Source organism: Trachypithecus francoisi, unplaced genomic scaffold (genome assembly GCF_009764315.1).
Source record: "Trachypithecus francoisi isolate TF-2019V2 unplaced genomic scaffold, Tfra_2.0 Lachesis_group17, whole genome shotgun sequence".
Lineage (NCBI taxonomy): Eukaryota > Metazoa > Chordata > Mammalia > Primates > Cercopithecidae > Trachypithecus > Trachypithecus francoisi.
The window spans coordinates 19,447,821-19,469,774 of record NW_022681462.1 but is presented as its reverse complement, the minus strand read 5'-3'; the positions used below and the strand labels follow the sequence as shown (position 1 = coordinate 19,469,774).

Below are 21,954 nucleotides of genomic sequence, written 5' to 3'. Positions count from 1 at the left end.
ATGAAACTTCCTTAAATTCCCTTCTCGTTCATATAGTTCATGTTCATCTGTGTCTAATTACATTGTTTAATCCTTCCATGAAGTTTTATTTCAGTGAATACACTTTTTCAAAACTAGAATTTACACTCAGTTCTTCTGCAAATCTGCTTTTGATGAGTATTCTTTCCCCTATGATCTGTTTGATCTCTTTACACATTTTAAACATGTTTATTTTCCATTCCCTTTCAAATTTGCTCTCTGATCCTCCCTTCGTGCTTGTTCTGTTTGTTTCATTCATCTTGACATGGTTTGTCATTGTGTGCCATCAGCCCACCTTTAGGGGGTTGTTTGCTGCAGGCATGCTGTGGGTTTGGGCTACGTGGAAGACTGCCACAGGGTGAAGGTGCATGGCGTCTGTAGGGCCACAGAGATCAGGAAGGTCACAGACATATTTTGGGGCTAGTTTCTTGACTTGGTGCTTTTGTATCACATGGGGGATGTAACATCATTACACCTGTGGATTTGCATCCCCTGCCTGCTTTCTTGCCCAATTAAATGCTTGGTGTAGCCTGCTGGAGCCTGATTTCTGCAGGGGGCTCTGCTTTTGTGTGATGCCTTGGCACAGACCTGAGATCTGGTGTCCTGTATCTGCATCAGCATTAGGATCACAGCCTGCAGCCTGGCCTGGAGGCCCTGTGACTTTGTGTCTTAACTTGGGTTTTTATTCCCATTTTGTTTCCTGTACTTGGAGATTCCCACTTCTTTCCTTTGAGTGAGGCCACATGATATAATCTGAAAAATCATATTTTATCCAGAATTTTGGATCTGTTTTGTTGACCACAAATCTAGAAACTGTCTTCGATTTCTAAGTGGTTGATTTTTTAAGCAAATGCAAGGAAATTGGGAGAGAAGTATGTATTAACCTATTTTCTGGTTATGCTTATCATCTGAGCATGTGTCTAAACAATTTCTACTTTTGGCATTAATCTATTGGCATTTTTGTCCAGGTCTTAGAATGATCAATTTGCAAAGTTGTTCACAGTCATTTAAAAAAGTATTATGTGCCCTGTATCTTTAGAGCATAAAGATACATGCTCCAGATCTCTAATTTTTAAATTAAGTTCTAAGACTTGAAAAATGATATTAATATCTCCTACTATCCACATAATTTTTAATTTGTTCTTTTGACGGATTTTGCTTCACATAGCTTGCTATTGCATTATTTGCTGAAGACCCTGAGGTTGGCCTCATGTTTGAAGTGGCTAGAGTCACACAGCCTTAGCTTCATTATTGGGCCTTCAATTAAGTCTTTCTCATTAATAATATCACTTATGTTCTCTTTTTGTCACAAAATTCAATGCTGCACTTAGGAAAAAGAATCTCGAAAAAGGAAATATGTGATATAAAAATAAGAACAGATAACATTTTAAAACTTGGGGTATAGAGGTGGGGAAGGAAAATGGGAAAGATAAGGGAATCTAAGTGTATTTTATTTTATAGGGAGGAATCAGTGGAAACTATGACATTTATAAAGTTGACAGAAAAATGTAGATGTAAATGTGCTGCATTTTAAAATTTGCTCATCTTTTCTTCCTCTACAGGTTCTTGTTCATATTATTTTCTGCATGGAAATGAACAGGTGAATTACTAACTAAAGGCCAAGTGTTTTCCTCAAACGCTATTTTTCCCCTTGGAATATTTTTAATAGCTGTATGCTTGAGTTTTTGGGTGTTGCTTGCAGCACAGAATATGATCAAATCACTGCCTTCATTTTCTCCAAACTGTTGGCATTGTGCTGAAGGCACGGGTTTGTGATTTAAGCCAAATCCCTACCCCAACAACCTCTATTTCTTTTTGAATATGAATGAGGTGACAAGCCTGTGCATATGTTTGCAACTATATATTAGGAAAGGAAGAAAGGAGAGAGAGGATGGACTGGTTTCCCAAGAAAGAAACACAATTTCACAGAGAAGTTGGAAAATAGGCCTTCGAGTACTCACTTTACAAATCCATAGTGAATTTGCATTTCATCTTCTTCCTATTACTATTTAGATGGGGTCTCACTCTGTCACCGAGGCTGGAGTATAACTGGCATGATCTCAGTTCACTGCAACCTCTGCCTCCTGGCCTCAAGTGATCCTCCAGCCTCAGGCTCCTGAGTCGCTGGGGACCATAGGTGTGCACCACCACACCCACTTAATTTTTTGTATTTTTGGTAGAGACAAGGTTTCACCATGTTGCCCAGGCTGGTCTCGAACTCCTGAGCTCAGGCCATACACCCACCTCAGCCTCCCAAAGTGCTGGGATTACAGGCATAAGCCACCGTGCCTGGCCTCATCTTATTTAATACAGCATCTTTTGTAACCTTTGAGTAACAGCACATAGCGTAGATTCTCTCTCTCCCCAGCCCACTTCCATGTGTCTTCGGAGAGCTTGGGCCTGAAAGCCCGCTTGTCTGGGAAGTCTTCTTTGGAAGGTATTGATATCTTTGAGTTAAACCCTCAGGAGTTTCTGATGTTAGACTTGGGATTTTGGTTAAAGAGAGAGAAAAGGGGGACTTAAGCGACATCCCAATTGAAAGGGAGAAAAAAGAACTCTGCTGGGGATGCATGTCCAGCTTTCACACTGTGACTACTCAGGGATATTTCAGAATGTTTTCAAATAGCACGTACTTTTTGGATCTGTGAGAGCATTTCCAAATATTAAGAAAACTAACTGAATGTTTCCAATGTTTGGAATTACTCCAAGGCCAGGAATTCCAGATGTTTGTGAGGAAGCCACAGCATGTGTCTGTTTAACTACTAAAGTGGGTTTTATGATGTCAAGAAGGAAATATCCACACCTCTTCAATTCTTCTTCTTTAAAAACAAGATAACCTTCTTCAAAAGGCTATCAGGAGCCGGGCGCGGTGGCTCACACCTGTAATCCCAGCACTTTGGGAGGCCAAGGCGGGTGGATCAACTGAGGTCAGGAGTTCGAGACCAGCCTGGCCAATATGATGAACCCTGTCTCTACTAAAAATAAAAAAAAAATTAGCTGGGAATAGTGGTGCACACCTGTAATCCTAGCTACTTTGGAGGCTGAGGCAGGAGAATCGCTTGAACTTGGGAGGTGGAGGTTGCAGTGAGCTGAGATCGTGCCATTGCACTCCAGCCTGGGCAACAAAAGCAAAATCAGACTCCAAAGACAAACAAACAAACAAAAACAAAAAACACACAAAAACGGCTATCAGGAGGAGAAAATTAGTGTGAGTGATTAGTCAACAAATGTGTGTCCTCCTCTCCTCCTTGCTCTCTGTACCTCTCAGGGCTGTTGTAGCAAAAAGATGTGAAGCATTTAGAAGGTACATAGCATTACAGAAAATGCAATATATTATGACGGTTATCACTACAGATGTGGAATAAATAATTATCTGTGTGAGGGATGCCAGATCCAAATCATAACCAGTGCTTCTGGCATCTGTCCCTCATATAATCATCTTCCCCATCTCTCCTGGTCAGCCACATGAATCACACACATCTTTAAATTAGGAACTTGAATGCTACAAATGTCTCGTGAAGAAGCCAATATTACGATAATTCATTTTTTCTCATGAAATGCACTTAGTTTTACTTCCATATTCCTGTATTTCATGTAAGATATTCACCACGATGAGAGTTTCTTGGCTGTTCCACACAAGAACCATCCAGATTGAAAAAAGCTGCAGAATCTACATGTGCAAGCCTAATGGTTTGGTTTTTGGTTTATTCAAGATTAATGCATTTAGACCATTCCTTTTTCACACGTACCCTTAAAAGTCCCAATACTTTGTTAAGATGTCTCACATTTCTCTAGCCCTAATTAACCATCACCAGCACTGTCACCTGAGAGTGAGCCACTTGGTAGATGGCCGGGGACAAGGAAACCAGTGTCCCGCTGCTTCCTGAGGGCTGCTGCAGGGCTGGGACATGTGGCTCTGTGTTTTGTGGGGGACGGGGGCTCAAGTCCAGCCTTGCTCTGCTTACCAAGCTGGATGCCCATGGGACTGTGCTCACCCGGGGGGGGCCTTTTCTGACCGGAACCACTGTAGAGGCTCACTATGCCCTTGCTATGGGTCTTTCTGCAAAGAAGACTCTTTTCTGCTGGTTTCATGTATGTGGCCTTGCTGGAAGCAGGGCTGGGAATTCCCTTCTCTGAAGCCAGTTGAAGAAACCCATGGACTCTGCAAGGACTTACTGAGTGTGACCGAGTCATTGATTTTGAAGCTGCAGAGGACCCTGTCCACGTTGCGGGCATGTCGGAAGCCATTTCCTCTCACGACAACTTGAAAGGACTCTGAAATACAGAATAATGACAAGACTCGTTACTTGACCAATAACCTTAAGCTTCCCATCTGCCCTGATTTATAGCATTTGTTCACCATTTCACCAGGCTTAAAATATTCAAAAATTAATTTAGGTTGAAAACCAAAAGCAACCAGGTGGGTTCCTTTCACAACTTACCAGTACATCCTCACTAGGTGTCCCGAGGAGGACCTATCACTTCTTATTTGAATTCCCACCCTTTTATCTTTGGGCTTACTGGTCCTCCTAACCCAGAAAGCCTTCCTCCCTCCTCTCTGTCCATTCAAATCTTAGCCAATTTTCAAGTTCAGGCAGTTTGAAAATCTGTGATCTCTGTAGCCAGAGGGAGCCACAGGGGAGGGGCCCTCCACTTCCTCTTTAGTCAACTCACCTCCTCTGTGTCTGTTTTACACATTGTACTCCTCTGAAAGGATTTCTTAAGAGCCCACAGTGCCTACATTTTAGAAAGTCACTGCCTTAGGGCATTCACAACTTGTCCTGAATAGTGTAGGATTGTCATTACGTATGGTCTGGTGTTGTTTTCTTGTCTTTTCTCCCCCAGCTGGAAAAACATTCCTTTACGTCAGGAGTTGTTTGAAGCCACTATGGCACTCCTATCTCTGCTGGGCACACAGTAGCAGTACATAGGCTAGGTAGGAATAATTGTACTTAGGAATGAATCACAGTCTTTTTTTTTTTTTTTTTTTTTTTGAGACGGAGTCTTGCTCTTTCGGCCGGGCTGGAGTGCAGTGGCCGGATCTCAGCTCACTGCAAGCTCCGCCTCCCGGGTTTTACGCCATTCTCCTGCCTCAGCCTCCGGAGTAGCTGGGACTACAGGCGCCCGCCACCTCGCCCGGCTAGTTTTTTGTATTTTTAGTAGAGACGGGGTTTCACCGTGTTAGCCAGGATGGTCTCGATCTCCTGACCTCGTGATCCGCCCGTCTCGGCCTCCCAAAGTGCTGGGATTACAGGCTTGAGCCACCGCGCCCGGCCATGAATCACAGTGTTGCCTAGCAGTGCTCAGTTGCCAAATACTACCTATTTGAATTGATATCAGCCCCTCAGTGTAGTACTCATTTGTCTCTGCATAGAAGAGATCATTTATCTTGCTAGCCTGCATATTAATTGCTCATTGGCCTAACATATGTTTGATTAATACACATGAATAAAATCGTCATTAAGTAAAAACAACTGTCCTTTACAATAGTCCTAACATGGAAAAAAAACAATAATTAGTTGGCTAAATGTTTGGGAATATTTGCTTAAGTTTGTTGGTATCTAATGGTCAGTGTTCTACTTTTTTCACTTTTATCATCCTTTTGTATCTACAAATTGGGGATTGGGATAATGCTATGTGGAATATCACAAGAGAAACAGACTAAAGGTCAGAGGAAAAAATGCAGTTTGTGAATGTGGATCTTAAACAGTACATTGCTGTCTAAATGTTGACTTTTTGTTGGAGGAAGAATGAAATTAGAGAATTAGTATATGGGACTCTCAAAGTTTAATAAATGTCATGAGTGTATGCCACCTTCATTACCAGGAAACTGATTTAGAGGTCATGTTTGCCAAGACAATAATAACTAATGCTAATTGCTCCCTCAATGTGAGCCAGGCCCTCTGTGAAATATTGTACATGTCTGAGTCATTTAAACCTCACCACAGCCCGGGGAGGTACAGATGAGAAAACTGATCTTAGTGAAGTTAAGTAATTTGTCCAAGATCCCACAGCTGGTAACTGTCAGAATCAGAACTGGAATCGAGGTCTATTAGGCACCAAATGCCATGCCCTTAGAACTCAGCCATTCTCTTCTGAACCACCATACGAAAATGGGGACTCATTGCCTTCTGACGGAGGAATCATTTAGGAGTTGAAGTTGTGAATTTTTTTTTAAAGCTTATTTTATTTTAATTTTAGGCAGGTTTGCTGATTTTGCAGAAAAGTGGAGCAGGCCTGGATGTGAAGCAAGAAACTGAAATTTAAATAAAAGAATGCAGAGGCGCTACATGTGCCACAAGGAGTACAAGTTAGAAAAGAATGCTTTTTAGAAGTATAAGAGACCTTCACAATAAGGAAATGGAGATTGTGACATTTTGAATGACTTGCCCAGAGTCATGTCATTAGTAAAGCAGAAAAACTGGGACTCGTATCCAAAAGTTAAGGTGATGGGCCTATGGTTTTTTCAGGAGCATAAGTCCTATGACTATGGAGGATTTATATATACATGTTGATGCAAATGCACAGTTGCTACATTTAGAAAGATGGGCTTAGTAGTTTTCTTTAGATGTCTGTCAGGCATCTGACAGATTCCTTGGTTGGCTCAATAAGCAATTTAGATTTGTAGAAGAATCTTGTCTTCTCTTATTTGCTCAGTTAAGCCTATAGAAACCTATTTCTGTGTCCATTTTGAATGCCAGACATACAGACATCTGTCGTTTGACGTTTTTGCTGATTCCAAATATTTTCTGCCTCACTGCTGTGCCTACTTCTCTTATTTCCTGAAAGATCAGCAGAGGAAGAGAAGACTGTGGAAATGCAGGCCACATGCCAAACTCTATTCTCTAACACCATGTTCTAACATTACCAGTTGAGTTGCTAAATCCTCTATAAAAGAGGCTGCCTGCATGTCTGCTTGGCCCGACCTCAGGGAGTTTAGGAAGAAAGACAGCAGGAATCCATGATGTGGCAATGGTGGAAACCAAACAATTTAACCCCCTAAGCGAGGGCAGAAGATGGAGGAAATGATGCTCTGGGGAGTGTACCCAGGCAGAGGTGAGCTCCCATCCTGCCTGATAGGGTTTCTGTGTTAGTGCACACATTTGGTTACCAGAAGAGCCCAAACATCTGGCCCGACAGCCTGACTAGAATGTCAGCTCTTCACACATAGACGTTATGTAACAAAACCCTTTTGAATGAATCTGCCAGTAAGTGAAAACCAGGACACACTAGAAACAGGACACTGATTTAATTCCACTAATCTACAAAGCCCTGAACCCACCTTTCAAAATATGTACAGCTGTGTTTTTAGGCAACTTGTATGTTGGCTTACAGCTCCTATAAGAAGTACCTCAAGATTGCAGGGCTTTAGGGAGGAATTTTCCACCTGAAAATGGTCTTTGATTTAATCTTTTTAGTTATATATCCTTTAAGGTTCCCTTAAGATCTATATTCTTTTGTCACTGTTATTCCCAATTACAATGAAAGCTTTCTGAAGGCAGAGGCCAACATTTCTATTTCTTCTGAATGCTGGGCTGTGCCTTAACCCAGGACTGAGTCAGTCTCAGGATGAGCTCATTGAGTGATTGAATAAATAACATATCTTGGCATAGAAAGAGAATAAAGGGGAAGGATAAGGTGGTCATTTATTCAGGTCCCAGCCAGGTCTAATCCTGTTTGTTTTCTGAGGCTTAATAAGGTCCATGAATGAAAAGATGTTTAACATCATTAGTCACATGGAAATACAAACCACAACCATATGGAGATATTACTTCATACTCACTACGATGGCTGCAAAAAAAAGAGACGGACAATAGCCTCTGCTGGTGAAGAAATTATAACCCACATACATTTTTGGTGGAAATGTAAAATGCTGTGGCCGCTTTGAAAAATAGTTTGGCAGTTCTTCTACAAAGTTAAACATAGTTACCTTATGTTCCCCAAATTCCACTCCTAGACATATACCCAAGATAACTGAAAGTTATGTCCACACAAAAACTTATACATTAACATTCACAGTGGCATTATTAAAAGCAGCCAAAAAATGGAAATAACCTAAATGTTCATCAACTGATGAGTAGGGTATTTCTATAAAATGGAATATTATTCAGCCATCACAAGAAATCAAATTCTCATACATGCTATGAGATGGATGAAACTTGAAAACATTATGCTAAATAAAAGAAGCTAAACACAAAAGGCCACATATTGCATGACTCCCTTTGTAAGATATGTCCAGATTCGCAAATCTGCAGAGACAGAAAGTAGATTAGTGGCTGCCAGGACTGGACGGAGGAAGAAATGGGGCAATAACTGCTTAATGGGTATAAGGTTTCTTCTTGGAGTGATGAAAATATTCTGGAATTAGATCGTTATCATAGTTGCACGACTTTGTGATATATTAAAAACCACTGAATTGTACTTTTTATTTTACCTTTTATTTATTTATTTAGAAGCAGTCTCACTCTGTCACCTAGACTGGAGTGCAGTGGCATGATCTTGGCTCACTCACTGCAACCTCTGCCTCCTAAGTTCAAGCTATTCTCCTGCCTCAGCCTCCCGAGTAGCTGGAATTATAGGCGTGTGCCACCACACTGGGCTAATTTTTATATTTTTAGTAGACACGGGGTTTCACCCTGTTGGCCAGGCTGTTCTCAAACTCCTGACCTCAAGTGATCCACCCGCCTCAGCCTCCCAAAATGCTGGGATTACAAGTGTGAGCCACCACTCCTGGCCTGAATTGTACCATTTAAAAGGGTGATTTTTATAGTAGGTAAAATACAGCTCAATTTAAAAAAAGAAAAAATAAGGTCAGTAAGTAGTTTGATAAGACTTATTCCATTCTGTTCTCTCATTTCTTTGGTTTCCTTTTTTCTTTTTGGAAATGTGGAACACATAGCTTTGAGATGACCTCAATAAAGATTGCATACCATTCACTCTGTCTGAAAATGAGATATCTGTATATTCTCCACTTGTTCTGGTCACCCAAGACTTTTGTGCCAAATTATTGTTAGTGATATTTCATCTTGTGAGTCAGTTTGAATTTGCTCTCCTCTTAGATGCTTAATGTGGCATGGAACATCAAAAATAAAACGTAGGGACTGACATATAATGGGTGCTTTCTGATGCCTGAATTGTTCTAGAACTTTTTTCAGTTATAGCTTTTAATTTATAACAACTTTAGTGAGGCATAACTGATATACAATAACTTGCACATAAAGTGTATGATTTGATAAATTTTGACATATATATACAATCATAAGACAAGACCACCGTCAAGACAGTAAGCGTAGCTGTCACCCCCAAAAGTTTCCCTGTGTTACTTTGTAATCTCTCCTCCCAGTCCTCCCTACCTCCACTCTCACACAACCACTGGTCTGCTCTCTGGAACTGTATATTAGTTTGCATTTTCTGGAATTTTATGTAAATAGGATCATGCAGTAAGTAATTTTCTTGTCTGGCTTCTTTTACTCAGCATAATTATTTTAGGACACATCCACAATTACTTTGAGATTTATACATAGTTTATTGCTTTTTATTGCTGAGTATTAATTAGTCCATCGTACAGGTAAACTATAATTTGTTTATCTACCTACCTGTGGATGAGCATTTTAGTTGTTTTTGGCTATTAAAAATAGAGTTGCTATGAACATTTGTGCACAAGTCTTTGTTTGGACATAGATTTCCTTTTCTCTTAGGTAAAACCTCAGAGTGGAATGGCTGGGCCATATGGTAGGTGTATATTTAATTTTTTAAGAAACTGCCAAAACTCTTCCAAAGTGTTGTGCTGTTTTGTATTTGTGTATGAGAGTCCTTCCTCCACATAGAAATAGAAATATCTTTAAATGAAAGGAAAGATTGAGCAGAGAATGAAGCAATCCATTTGGAAGAGGTGACCGAAGGTTTGAAATGAATGCTTCGAAAAACAATGAAAAGTGAGAGAAATACACCACTATCTGATGTTGCTTGAATGTGTCTGTTTTAAACATCGAAATTTCCAAATGGTAAACACATCTTAAATGACTTTCTTTTTGTGCCAACTTACCCAGTTTTATCAGAAACAGTGGGAAACACAGTAGGAATACAACTGCTGCTGAAATGACAGTGTGAGGAGCTAATTATAACTTTCTTCCGGTTCTGGAGTATAGGAACTTCAAGTGTAGAGCAGTTGGCAAGTTGCACACTTGATTCCAATTAGTTCCTTCCTGGCATCCTTGTTTCCATAGCACATTGTAAACTATGGAAGTTGGAAGCCAACTGAATAGGACCACAGAAAGATTGTGCTCAGGCACACAGTGCATTTTCCAGAGAGGAGCTAAGTTAGGCAGGGCCAAATGTGTCCATATTCTTAATTAAACAGAGGCTAATCTGCACAAATATTTAATTAGAAACTTTAATACAAGTAATGTCAAAGTTGCTACACAGGGTTTCCACATAGCAGGTGACTTCCTGCATGGTTTGGAACAGGGACTGTAAATACAGTGACATAAGCACCATGCTGAATGGCAACCACATGCTTGGCCTCGGTACTGGGGTGACAGTGGAGAGTGGTGAGGAGTACCATGAACTGGAAAGTGTATATGCTTCTTTTAAAGGAAGTTATTCAGTCCTCAATAATCATTAACTTATAATACATACAGGTTCAGTGTTGTCAGTTCTGATTTTTCAAGACAAGATGAAAATCTGTATTTTTAGGTGAAATTCGATTTTCTAAATGTTAGCAATAAATTTAAGTAAAAAAATGCAGTATGAAGAAGAATATATATGCAGATCAGATAGAACTTGTAGGCTGCCAGTTTATAAACTCTGAGAGTGGAGGAGTTCTGGGAAGGTTCTCTCTCCTTATATATGTTCACCAATGCAGTGATTGAAATTATTTTTGATTTCTTTCTTTCTCTTTTTTCTTTTTTGGAGACAGAGTCTCGCTTTATCACCCAGGCTGGAGTGCAGTGGCGCGATCTCGGCTCACTGCAAGCTCCGCCTCCCGGGTTCACACCATTCTCCTGCCTCAGCCTCCAGAGTAGCTGGGACTACAGGAGCCTGCCACCACGTCCAGCTAATTTTTTGTATTTTTAGTAGAGACGGGGTTTCACCATGTTAGCCAGGATGGTCTCGATCTCCCGACCTCGTGATCCACCCGCCTTGGCCTCCCAAAGTGCTGGAATACAGGCATGAGCCACCAGGCCCGGCCCGAATTCTTTTTGATGGTAGCAGATTAGATATTCTCTCCACTCCCTCTCCCCAATAAGAGTTCCAGTTAAAAATGCAAAACAGTTCCAGGAATACTGGTTTCCTCAGTTATTGAGAAATAATCAGCCATTAATACCTTAGTGGAAACTGATTTAAGTCTTTAGAAATCTGAAGCTGTAAAGGAGACCTGGAGGAGGTTTTCTCCAGATAGCATCTGCTTACAGATGGCTGTTTTGCCACTGCTCACATGGGGGGAGAGCTCAGACCATCCACTCCATTGCTGGAAAGCTTTAGTTGTACAAGTTGCATGTGGTAAGCCAAACTCTGCCTCACTGAATTCCTCCCCAACCCCTCCATGGTGGTCTCCTGGAGATATACATAATACACCTAATAATTTCTTTCTGCATGGGAATCCTCCAAATATCTAAAGATGCTCTTGTGAGTATCTCAATTCCTGGCCTTAGTCTCCGTGATGACTTCAGTTTTTCCTCATTGCACAGGCATCTCATTAGTGCTCTCACTACTCTGTAAGCAGACCTCTGCTACAGTGCTTACTGCATGGTTTAGTGATTTATTTGAACATATGACTATCTCCCAGAGTGAACTGTGAGCTTCATAAGGGTGTGGGTGGATTTGGGACTAAGTCTTATACATTTTTGTATTCATATATTTTCACGTGGGTTGGTGCATAAAAGACACTAAGAATCGATGAAAAGAAAGGAGGGAGAAAGGCAAACAGGAAGAAAAAGAGGGAAAGAAGAAAGAAAAAAGCAAGGAAAGAAGGAAATGAAAGAATGAATCCATGAATGAATTATAATGTGATTTCCAGATCCATTACCTCTACGCCTATGGGCATGCCTTTGTCAATGCCATTCTTAAAATGTGGGACTTGAAACCATGGTCTGAACACGGAATAGGACTGTTAGTTCTCCTGACCTGGACACTGGATGGTTATTGATGCACCCTAAGATTGTGTCAGCTTTTCTTAGAGGCATTCTTGTTGGGGAGCAAGACAACTGTGATCATTCTTGTCTTTTCTCCTGTGTACCGTTAATTGTTACCAAGTCAGGATTCCCTAAACCTGCCTGTATGTGAAACTGGATATTTGAACCCAAGTTCAACACTTTATATTCGTCCCATTAAATTACACCTTGTTAGCTGCAGCCCAATATATAAAGGCTGGTGCTGGATTTTGGCTTCATTGTCATTATCTCGCTGCCTCACCCAGAGCTCAGTTTGCTGTCAGAACCATTGCTGGTGTAGGGCTGGGGTTGAGAGCCAGCTGAGATCACTGTCTTAGGGGAATGCAATCATCAGCATAGAGTGTCTTGAGCAGGACAGACCTGGGTAGGGCTCCACAGCAGGAGCTGTTCTAGGGGCCAAGGAAAAGAAGGAATTCACAGAGAGTGAGGGGAGGAGGCTAAGAGGAAAGGTTTTTGATGAAAGCAAATTCCACCTTCTTCATAGATCTGTCTAGGGATTGGTCCCACCATTATACGTTAGAAATGTGAACAATCAGTTATTTCCTTTTTACTCTCTCCCCCAATACATGTGAGTTAATTAATCATTTTGCAGACACTCTTCCCCAATTTTCTTTCAGTGGAGAAATATACAGGAATGCTTTTCTCATCTAGGTATGACGTTATCAACATCATGATTCTAACGCTGGCCTTTAATCCTTATTAAGATGATGCTGATAACAAGCCATCTTGTTTTGCATAACAATTTATACTTTTCAAAGCACTTTCATATAAATACCTGTATCTTCGAACTAGCTTAATAAAGTCACAGAGGGGCTATGCCTCGCTCTGACAGGCATCTGGACAATGACATGGGCTCCCAGGCCTCCTGAAAGCTATGTTTACTCCAGAGAATAGTCAACAAGAAATCTTCAAGGAAATCTGTGGAAGAAATGTTGATGTAAGGATATCTTTTGGGAGTTTCATTCTCTTCTTAGAAATGTTATTCTGTAATCAGCATGTTTAAACCCTTATGACTCGAATTTGAGAGATGGGAGCTGGCCTTTTTCAAGACCTCATTCTAGCTTTCATCATTGTGTCTTGTTTTAATTTTTTCTTTATAAGAAATAAAGATAGTATGATTGGATCGTTTACTCTGATATAGATAAATATTGTTTATAAAATATGTAATACTGCACATAAGCCAGAGATTTTAAGAAAATCTAAAGAAAGATTCCTTAGATTGGATTTACCAGATTTGTCTATTTTATTGGTTCTACCAAATAGACAACACTTGGAATAATTTATCTGTTGAATTGCTTTGTTTAAATTTATTAGTGGATTGTGTATTTGTTTCTTATATTTTCCTTAGCTTTTCCAATATTATCTTTTAATTCTTAATTCATTTATTTTTCTGTTTCACTTGATGAGAAACTTTGAAATCTATGAATTTGATGTGATCAGATCCTGATATGATATGATCGGACCCTGGTATTTCCATGTCATTTTTGTTTAGTTTAGGTGGTGTTTTTATTGTCTTGAACACCTTAATGGTATATAAGGGATATTGTTTACTTTTTGAGGTTAAAATTACTTACAAAGGCAATTTTCCATTGTCTAAGTGGTGGAGATTTTTCCTTTTACTTTGGTCTTACTCTACCTTTGTCTATTAATTTTAGATTTTGCTTCATTTTAGTTGCAGTTCAAAGGTATGTTAACTTCTTATGGTTGGTGAAAGGAGTTAATAAGGGTCAAATAGGCAAATATCAGTGGCATTTTTTTTTTTAATGAATACATGAATCAAGACATTTAGTCAACATTTATTGGCCACCTAGTAAGTGCCGGGTACTCTGCTAGGCAGTGAGAAGTAGAGAGAAATAAGATTCCTTCTCTATCTTCAAGGAGCCTACAGGAAGGGAATTCATTATACTAGTGAATTAACAGAAACTGTGTTCATTGTCTTTAGACTTTCTGATTCATTCCAAGGTTGCACAACACATCCAATTAGATTGCTAAACTCAAAGTCTGGGTTTTCTTCACGAATGCAATAATTGCACAGTTAAGGAACTCCCTTATTTTCTAATTGTTTTAAAATTACAGAACCATAAAATGTATGTTTATAAAACATCCCACACACACAGCACGAGATTTAATGAATCAAATATCCTACTCAATTCCTCTACCTGAAGCACACAGAACCCAGAGGTGAATTTACGTTGTGGCTCATGAAGCCTAACTGAGGCTCCTCACTGCACAGGCCCCTTACGAAGCCCTGGCACTGCATTCATGTGGTCACACGTTTTTGTCAAATTTGCCTAGGTAAGATTTCTGAATTCTTAAAGAGATTCTCACCGATCTACCTCTGTGGCAATCACATTAACCCCTGCCATCTGTGTGGTCAGGTAGCAATTTATCTAAAGGTCAGTGGGTAATCTTTTGGGATTGCCTTTCTTTGGGAAATTAGTACACATTTCTGAATAGTCAGTCACCAAGTATTTTGCTAACAACTTTATGTATGTATGCATTTATGTATGTACATAGGTATTTATGTATGTACATATGTATTTATGCATGCATGCTGTATATTTATGTATGTATACAACTAGCTACCAAGTATTGATAACAACTTTATATCTTTACATATATACTTGATGTTTTGCTGCTGGCACCGATTTTTTAGTGCATCTAACTCACCGAAAGTCTTTCAATTATTCTAAAATATAGCCCAGAAGCTGGAATAAAATCCTTAAGGAGTTCCCTCATGTATACCAGTAAAATATGCCATAAACATTGAAGTGTGTAGTGTTTGAAGAGGCCTGAAAGTTCTTCCTTTAATGCTTCCTACCTTATCAGGTTGTATGACATATTTTTTGTTGGTAAATTAATAACTGGCACTGTATTTTGGGAGGCTGAAAAGGTGATATCAACAATAAACTCTCAATGGTGAAAGATGCAAGTTTCTGGGGGACAGGAACTCACACAGAGTTTTTCCTTCCTGTATCTCCAGCACCTTGCACAGTGCCTGGCATGCAGCAGGCACTTAAGAATACTTTTCGAATGAATGAAAGAAGAGTGATGGGGAACCTGTCAAGAATTATATGAGAAGTGCCAACATGGTTGAAGTTTTAAGCAGTCCGTAAAATATGAAACAAGAGCATGACCCTGATTTTGATCATTTAGAGAAAAACCTGGGACTCGAAGAAGGCTGATTCTTTGCATAGAGACTTCCTTATTAATGACAAAACTATATGGCCCTCTACAGGGACAACCAGAGCCATCCACTACCATTGTGTGAGGACTGGCAGATTAAACAGTTAAGATAAATATACTAACTGTGTGAGAAGGCCAGCATCCAACTAAAAACTTAAGTATAACCGTATTTCCAGTGAGGCCTATGACCACTATGATTGTCTAGTACCTGCAGGGCCTCATGAAAAAGAGGGGTGATTCCATTTCTATCCAGAGGTAGGGTGTTGGTAGTCACTCAGTATTCACTGTAAGAATCCAGTATTTCTAACAATTCCCTTCTAATTAGGTCCCATAAAAGAAGATAACAATTCTTTTTTTTTTTTTGAGACAGCGTCTTGCTCTGTTGCCCAGGCTGGAGTGCAGTGGTGTGATCTCGGCTCACTGCAACCTCTGCCTCCCAGGTTCAAGAGATTCTCCTGCCTCAGCCTCCCGAGTAGCTGGGATTACAGACGACTGCCACCACACCTGGTCAATTTTTTGTATTTTTAGTAGGGAGAGGGTTTAACCATGTTGGCCAGGCTGGTCTCCTGACCTCAAGTGCTGACCTCAAGTGCTCTGCCTGCCATGAGGTCAGACCTCAAGTCCTGCTGACCTCAAGTCCTGACCTCAAGGGCTCTGCCTGCCTTGGCCTCCCAAAGTGCTGGGATTACAGGCATGAGGTGCCACGCCCAGTGAAAGAAGATAATTTGGACAGATTTTTTTTTTTTAACTTTCAAACAACTGACATGTCGCTTCCTTCTTTCCTTTTTTCCTTGGAGCAAATTTGGTTAGCAATTTCAACTCCTCTTTTTACCCTCCCCCTTCCTGTTCCTCTTTCCCACCCCACCACCAATGAAGTACATATGTGACTTGAACTCAAAATATCATAAACTGTCTGAAAGCAATTAGCATTTCATTTCAATTTACCTCCTGCACATATGGTGGATGGTTCAGCTGCTAGAATTTCGATGCAGGACTTCTTCAAAATCTAGGAGGAGAGGAAATAAAAGTCAATGCAAAGCTTATTTTGTTCAAAGATAGATTTAGGGTTTTGCTTTTAGCTACTGAGATAGAGATAGGAAGGTTCAAGGACATTTGGTTGCAGTGGGGATGGGGGTGGGAGGAGTCTAACATCTTGGCTAGTACCAATGCCAAACATTTATTAAGCCAGATTGTGCTAGATGCTGTTGGGTGTCCTAAAAGCCCTAAGAATTATTCATTCATTTGCTCTTTTGGCAGGTATTTACTGAGCCTATGCTACGCCAGTCCCAGTTTTTGCAGATGTTTAACATAGGGTTGTGGAAATGGGACTTAACACTGGAAATGATAAATGCCAGTGGCCACTCATATTGTAGGTGAAAGGGTGCAAGAGTAGACAGTAGGAACTGCAGAGTTTATGGAGGAGATGCTGGGGCAGGTATGCTAGGAAAGGCTTCATGGAAGAGCTGGGAGCTGAGGGTGGGACTCAAATGAAAGGGAGTGGGTTAGGGGAGGGTTAGGGTCCAGGCAGGGAATGGTGTGAGTAAAGGTGAGAAGGAAAAAGTACATAGACTTCTTGAACTGGAACAAAGGCAGCTTGAAAAGTAGAAAAAAAAGAGTGATACTAGATAGAGCTGGAGAGATAGGATGGAGATGGTCAACTCTCCACAGGAGCTGCATAGTCAGATGACTGAGAGTTCCTTTTTTGCTTGAAAAGTCTGGAAAATGTGAGCTTAGAAGGGGGCATCTGTGCCTCACTCTTCAGGAAGACCTCCTGAGACTTACTTAAATGGAAATGTACACTTGTCCACAAATGAGTCTTATAGGGTTGAGTGGAGAGTCGGGGGAGCCCTGTGACTTCACAGGAGTTAATAATGAAGACTTTTCCCGGCTAGAGCAGGGTTTCTCACCAGTAGTGCCTAAATTTCTCTCCACCATTTACAAATCCTACCTTGAGAATATTGATTCTAGAATTTGAATCAAGTATTTTAAACATGCATAAGACATTGAGTTAATTTACCAACCAAATGCAGTATCTTTACTTAATTTGGAATTTGAGATGGTTTAGAGGGCTGAAGGAAACCCTTTCTCTATTCATGAAAAGGGCATTTGTTAAAACAACTGATGACATGATTATAAAACTTAAAGTCTGTGAAAGAAGACAGCATCTTTGAGCACTGGGAAATGCCCATTTATTTGCATTGTTGTATTTATTTACATATGCTTCTTTGTTCCAGCTTAAGTGATACATCACAAGACATAAATGAAAGAGAATAAATGACAATGTGGGGCTGACTAAAGGGAAAATAAAGGGAAGATGATGCAAGAAGTGAGAATAGCATAGGAAAAATCTGCTGTGAGGAGCTTATTTCCTTGCTACAGCAGACTTAGTTCCAGGCTTTCTAGTAGCAAACGAAAAGGACAGCCAATATTTATGAGCTTTCTCAATCTGTGGAATGAAAACAAATCACTTTCTCAGAAGAGATCATATTTACCCATTCCAGAGAGAAATCTGGGCATCCTTATAGAGAAGCATTGTGAAAGAAAATGAACAAACATGCTTAAGAAAATATTAAGATGCATTTATTGAAATAGGTTATCTTCCCACCATGTATTTTAGGTAACTCTGTGTACCTGAATGTCACCAAAAGCAACATTTCTCCTTGACAATTCTAAAATTCAGATTTTCTGGCTACTTTTCCTTCACTCTGTAGAACTTCATGGCATTTTTGTACTTCGATTCCCTTATTTGTTTGCAGCATTCTCCTGACTCTGCAGTTGGAAGTAATTTGTTCCTTCAGCTTCTGCCTTATTTCCTCAGCCTCTGGCCTACCTAGCCACCTCCACCCATCCCAGACACAGGTGCAGCCTCAGTTCCTCCCTCTACCCTGACTGTAGCATGAAGGGAACATTCCGACTCCCATGTCCCTTGCCCATCTCTGTTAGAGTCAGCGGTTCTCACACACCTGCTCTGGGCATCTGGGGTCAAACACTGAGCTCCTGCTTTCCACTCCTTGTCAGTCTAACTTGGGATCAAGGACCCCAAGGATATATCCTGGGCACCTGTGTTTCCCTGCTGGCTTCCCCAGTGTCTTACAGTTGATCTAGTCTTTTCTGTCTCTTGTGCATGTAGCACCGTCCTAGGACTGGGGCTTGCTAGCATCCTGTGACTCATCCCAGACTGCCCTGCCTGAACTGTGAAGACTGTCCATTCGCCCACCCCAAAACTTGCTGCTATTTGGCTCTTCCCGTTTGATGGGGTACTTCAGCCAGTGGTTGCCCTGATTGAGGGAGGAAGGCCACTCCCTTTCACTTGTCCTCAGGCACAAGTCTCCAGACAGCCCACATTTGAGAAATAGAGCTAGCCCAGAGGGGGAAACTTATTAAACAGTGATATTAAAATAACATGAAGCTGTTTTTTGATGTTTTAAATAAAATTCCTCAGGCATTTGACATCTCCTAATAAATCATTTTATCATTCACAACTAAAGACTTCAAAACAGTCCAAGAACTAAAAAGAGCTTTTGGACTAGTCCTGTCCTCATTCCCCAAACACACACATGACATTATCACCCATCTGAGTTTCAACCAACCTTTTTGAACCAACTCTGATCCTTAACCAGGGATTGGTAAAGGAACCATCCGTGGGTCTTTGACCACAAAGGCACACTGACAGGGGTTGTCATAATAAACACATGCTGTATTATTCTCTCAAAGTGTCTGCAATTAGCTGATAAATCTGAGGGGTGTATGGAGGGCCAAAAAATGTCAGCCAAGCAATCCAGTAAAAACACTGCTTTCCCAATCTTAACTTAAAACATCTGGAAGGATGCAATACAGCCAATAGAGTAAAATTTATCAGTGAGGGGGATGGGCAGGATTTGTCTGGGACTGGGGCTCCTACTCATTTGAAAGGTCTGGTCTCAAAAGGTAGGAAGTCACAATGGCAGTTGGTGGATTTGAAGGGTTCTCTTGGTTCTTAGCAGCCAAGACTGTATAGTAATCAGCCTGTCTGAACTGTAGCAGACAGCAGATCAGCTCAGGGACTGGAGACTGTGTGGGGGTGGGGAGGCCCAGGCAGTGGTAGCCATGGCAGAGGTGTAGACACAACACTGGGGAATCGTTGATGGGAAATCACTAGATGCAGTGGAAGAGACTCACACAGAGTAGGGCTGATGTTAGAGGTAAGAGCCTTTGAGGTGAGGGTATGATTGATCTGCAGAGGAGAGAGGGATAAGATCACTGCACACCTCAACTATAATCCTACGTGAGGAATTGGGTCTTGGCCCTGGCCCGTATTTACCTGACCTATGCTCCTTTACAAATCCCTTAACTTTTCTGAACCTCAATTTTGGAAAGCAGTTTAGTATCCTGAGTAATAGCTTGGAATCTGGAATCAAATAGCTGAGGTCAACTCACTCATAAGCTGTGTGACCTTGGACATGTTTCATAACCTCTCTGAGTCCCTGTTTCCTCTCTATAAAGGTGGGATAACAATAGTATCTACCTGAAGTACTAGCATAAAGTTGTGTTGGGAAGATTAAATGAGATCACACAGGCAGAGCCCATAGCACAGTGCCTAAAACCTGATAAGTAATCAACTAATGGTAGCTATTACTATCGAGAACTTAGGCTCTGGAGACTGAGAAGATAGACTTGGACTCTGAATGGATTTATATTCAAATCCAAGTCTCATCACTTACTGGCCATGTGGACTTGGACAAGTTATCAAACCTCCAAATCTCAGTTTCCTCTGCTGTAAAATGGGATAAGAAAAACACCAACTTCAAAGGGCTGTATGATGGTTAAGTAACAGTCATGAATGCAGAGATATTTTATTTGTAAAATCAATCGGATTTAGGCAATAAAATTCATATTGGATTGGACAGTGAGGGAGAGCATGAGATCAAGGAAAACTGACACGGTTTTTGTCTTATAGACAGAACTAGACAGATGTGATTGATCCACAGATAGTTAACAACCCTTGGGTCACCAGCCAGCATGAGCACCTTTTGAAAATAAGTCACCAAGAAAAGTGGTCAAAACGACCTTGACAGTAAAGCACTAAGAGAATCTCTGGCATGTATTCAAACAACAGTTGCTGTTAACTATTCCTTTGTCATTATTGCTACTGCTGCTACTTTTGGGCATGGACTGTGGTTCACATGTGCTTAAACCCCATCGCCCACCACTGGCCTTCTGCTTAATCATATTTGCTGACAAAAACTGAACCAAGGTGAATGCTATTTTTCTGCCAACATTTGGACAGAGTTCAAAGAGAAAATAGATGGAAAAGTATGTTTGAAATCCATAAAGAGCTAAATAATTGTAATGTGTTGTTTCTGGTAAGTTTACTTTTGTACATCTCCTTGGATTATTGGTGGGAGAACGGGTAAGAGAAGCAGCAGATGTACAAGAACTTTGCCAAGTTACAGGAGCTGTTTGATATATTTAAAGTGAAATCCATTGTGGGCCAGTCTGGGTTGTATGTAAGAGTTTATTTTTTTCAAATTCTAAAAATCTAATGTCCTTTTTCATGAAGTTCTAAGTTCATGCAGAATTTTCTCAAGAACCTTTATAGAACTGTGAATATCTGCACAGAGTTATTATAAGGAAGCCCTCCCTTATCATAGGCACAGCATATTTTTTTCTACTTGCTCTGCCTCTTGCTTCAATAAACAACCAGTCTTTACTTACTTGGCCATTTCCTGTTGGAGGACTTTTTTGTGTGTTTATAATGGACCAACCTCTTTTATCCATTCATGGTATAGGTGCCTTTTGCTTTCACACATATTTCAGAAAGTCTTTCAGAGCATGTTCCTTGGTGTCTTATTTGTTGTAAAGGGTAAATTCTGGTTTAAAGATGTATGGGGCTTGGAGTATGCTGGTGCCAAGGATGGTTAACTATCTACTGACCACTTACATCTGTTCAGTTCTCTAAGACAAAAACCTGAACATTGAACTTAACTTTGCTGTCTCTGTCACTCTCCAAATCCAATATGAGTTCTGCCACCTAAGTGCTGGTGATTTGACCAATGAAATATCTCTATATCCATGCACATTTTAATGTAAACTACCATCCTTTAGATAAACTGATCCTAGTTTATAATTTACAGTGTTTTTTTTTTTTTTTAATTGTTTGGTCACTGTCTTCTTAGATTATAAACTCTACAAGGAGAAGGATTGGGTTTTTTTTTTTTTTTTTTTTGAGACGGAGTCTCGCTCTGTCGCCCAGGCTGGAGTGCAGTGGCCGGATCTCAGCTCACTGCAAGCTCCGCCCCCCGGGTTTACGCCATTCTCCTGCCTCAGCCTCCCAAGTAGCCGGAACTACAGGCGCCCACCACCACGCCCGGCTAGTTTTTTGTATTTTTTAGTAGAGACGGGGTTTCACCGTATTAGCCAGGATGGTCTCGATCTCCTGACCTCGTGATCCACCCGTCTCGGCCTCCCAAAGTGCTGGGATTACAGGCTTGAGCCACCGCGCCCGGCCGGATTGGGTTTGTTTTCACCCATTATTACACTCACAATTAGTAGCCTGGCACATAGCAGGCATTAAATAAATATTGGATAAATAATTGAA

The 21,954-nt window shown here is 40.7% G+C and overlaps 1 protein-coding gene and 1 long non-coding RNA gene across 3 annotated transcripts in view; one reads left to right on the top strand and one right to left on the bottom strand.

Annotated features, from left to right (window-relative positions):
* LOC117099782 overlaps positions 1 to 1,788 on the top strand; it is a 211,724-nt gene extending 209,936 nt beyond the window's left edge. Inside the window, exon 4 of the long non-coding RNA XR_004443998.1 lies at positions 1,581 to 1,788. This is a non-coding gene — a long non-coding RNA (uncharacterized LOC117099782). The remainder of the gene's footprint in view (positions 1 to 1,580) is intronic.
* The window catches only part of ANTXR1 (ANTXR cell adhesion molecule 1), a 246,617-nt gene that overhangs the window by 152,469 nt on the left and 72,194 nt on the right, over positions 1 to 21,954 (bottom strand). For both annotated transcript variants that reach the window (XM_033239294.1, XM_033239293.1), the window contains exons 9-10: positions 16,323 to 16,383; positions 4,195 to 4,293 (exon numbers count right to left, since the gene is read on the bottom strand). In XM_033239294.1, the coding sequence (XP_033095185.1) occupies positions 4,195 to 4,293; positions 16,323 to 16,383 (160 nt within the window). The remainder of the gene's footprint in view (positions 1 to 4,194; positions 4,294 to 16,322; positions 16,384 to 21,954) is intronic.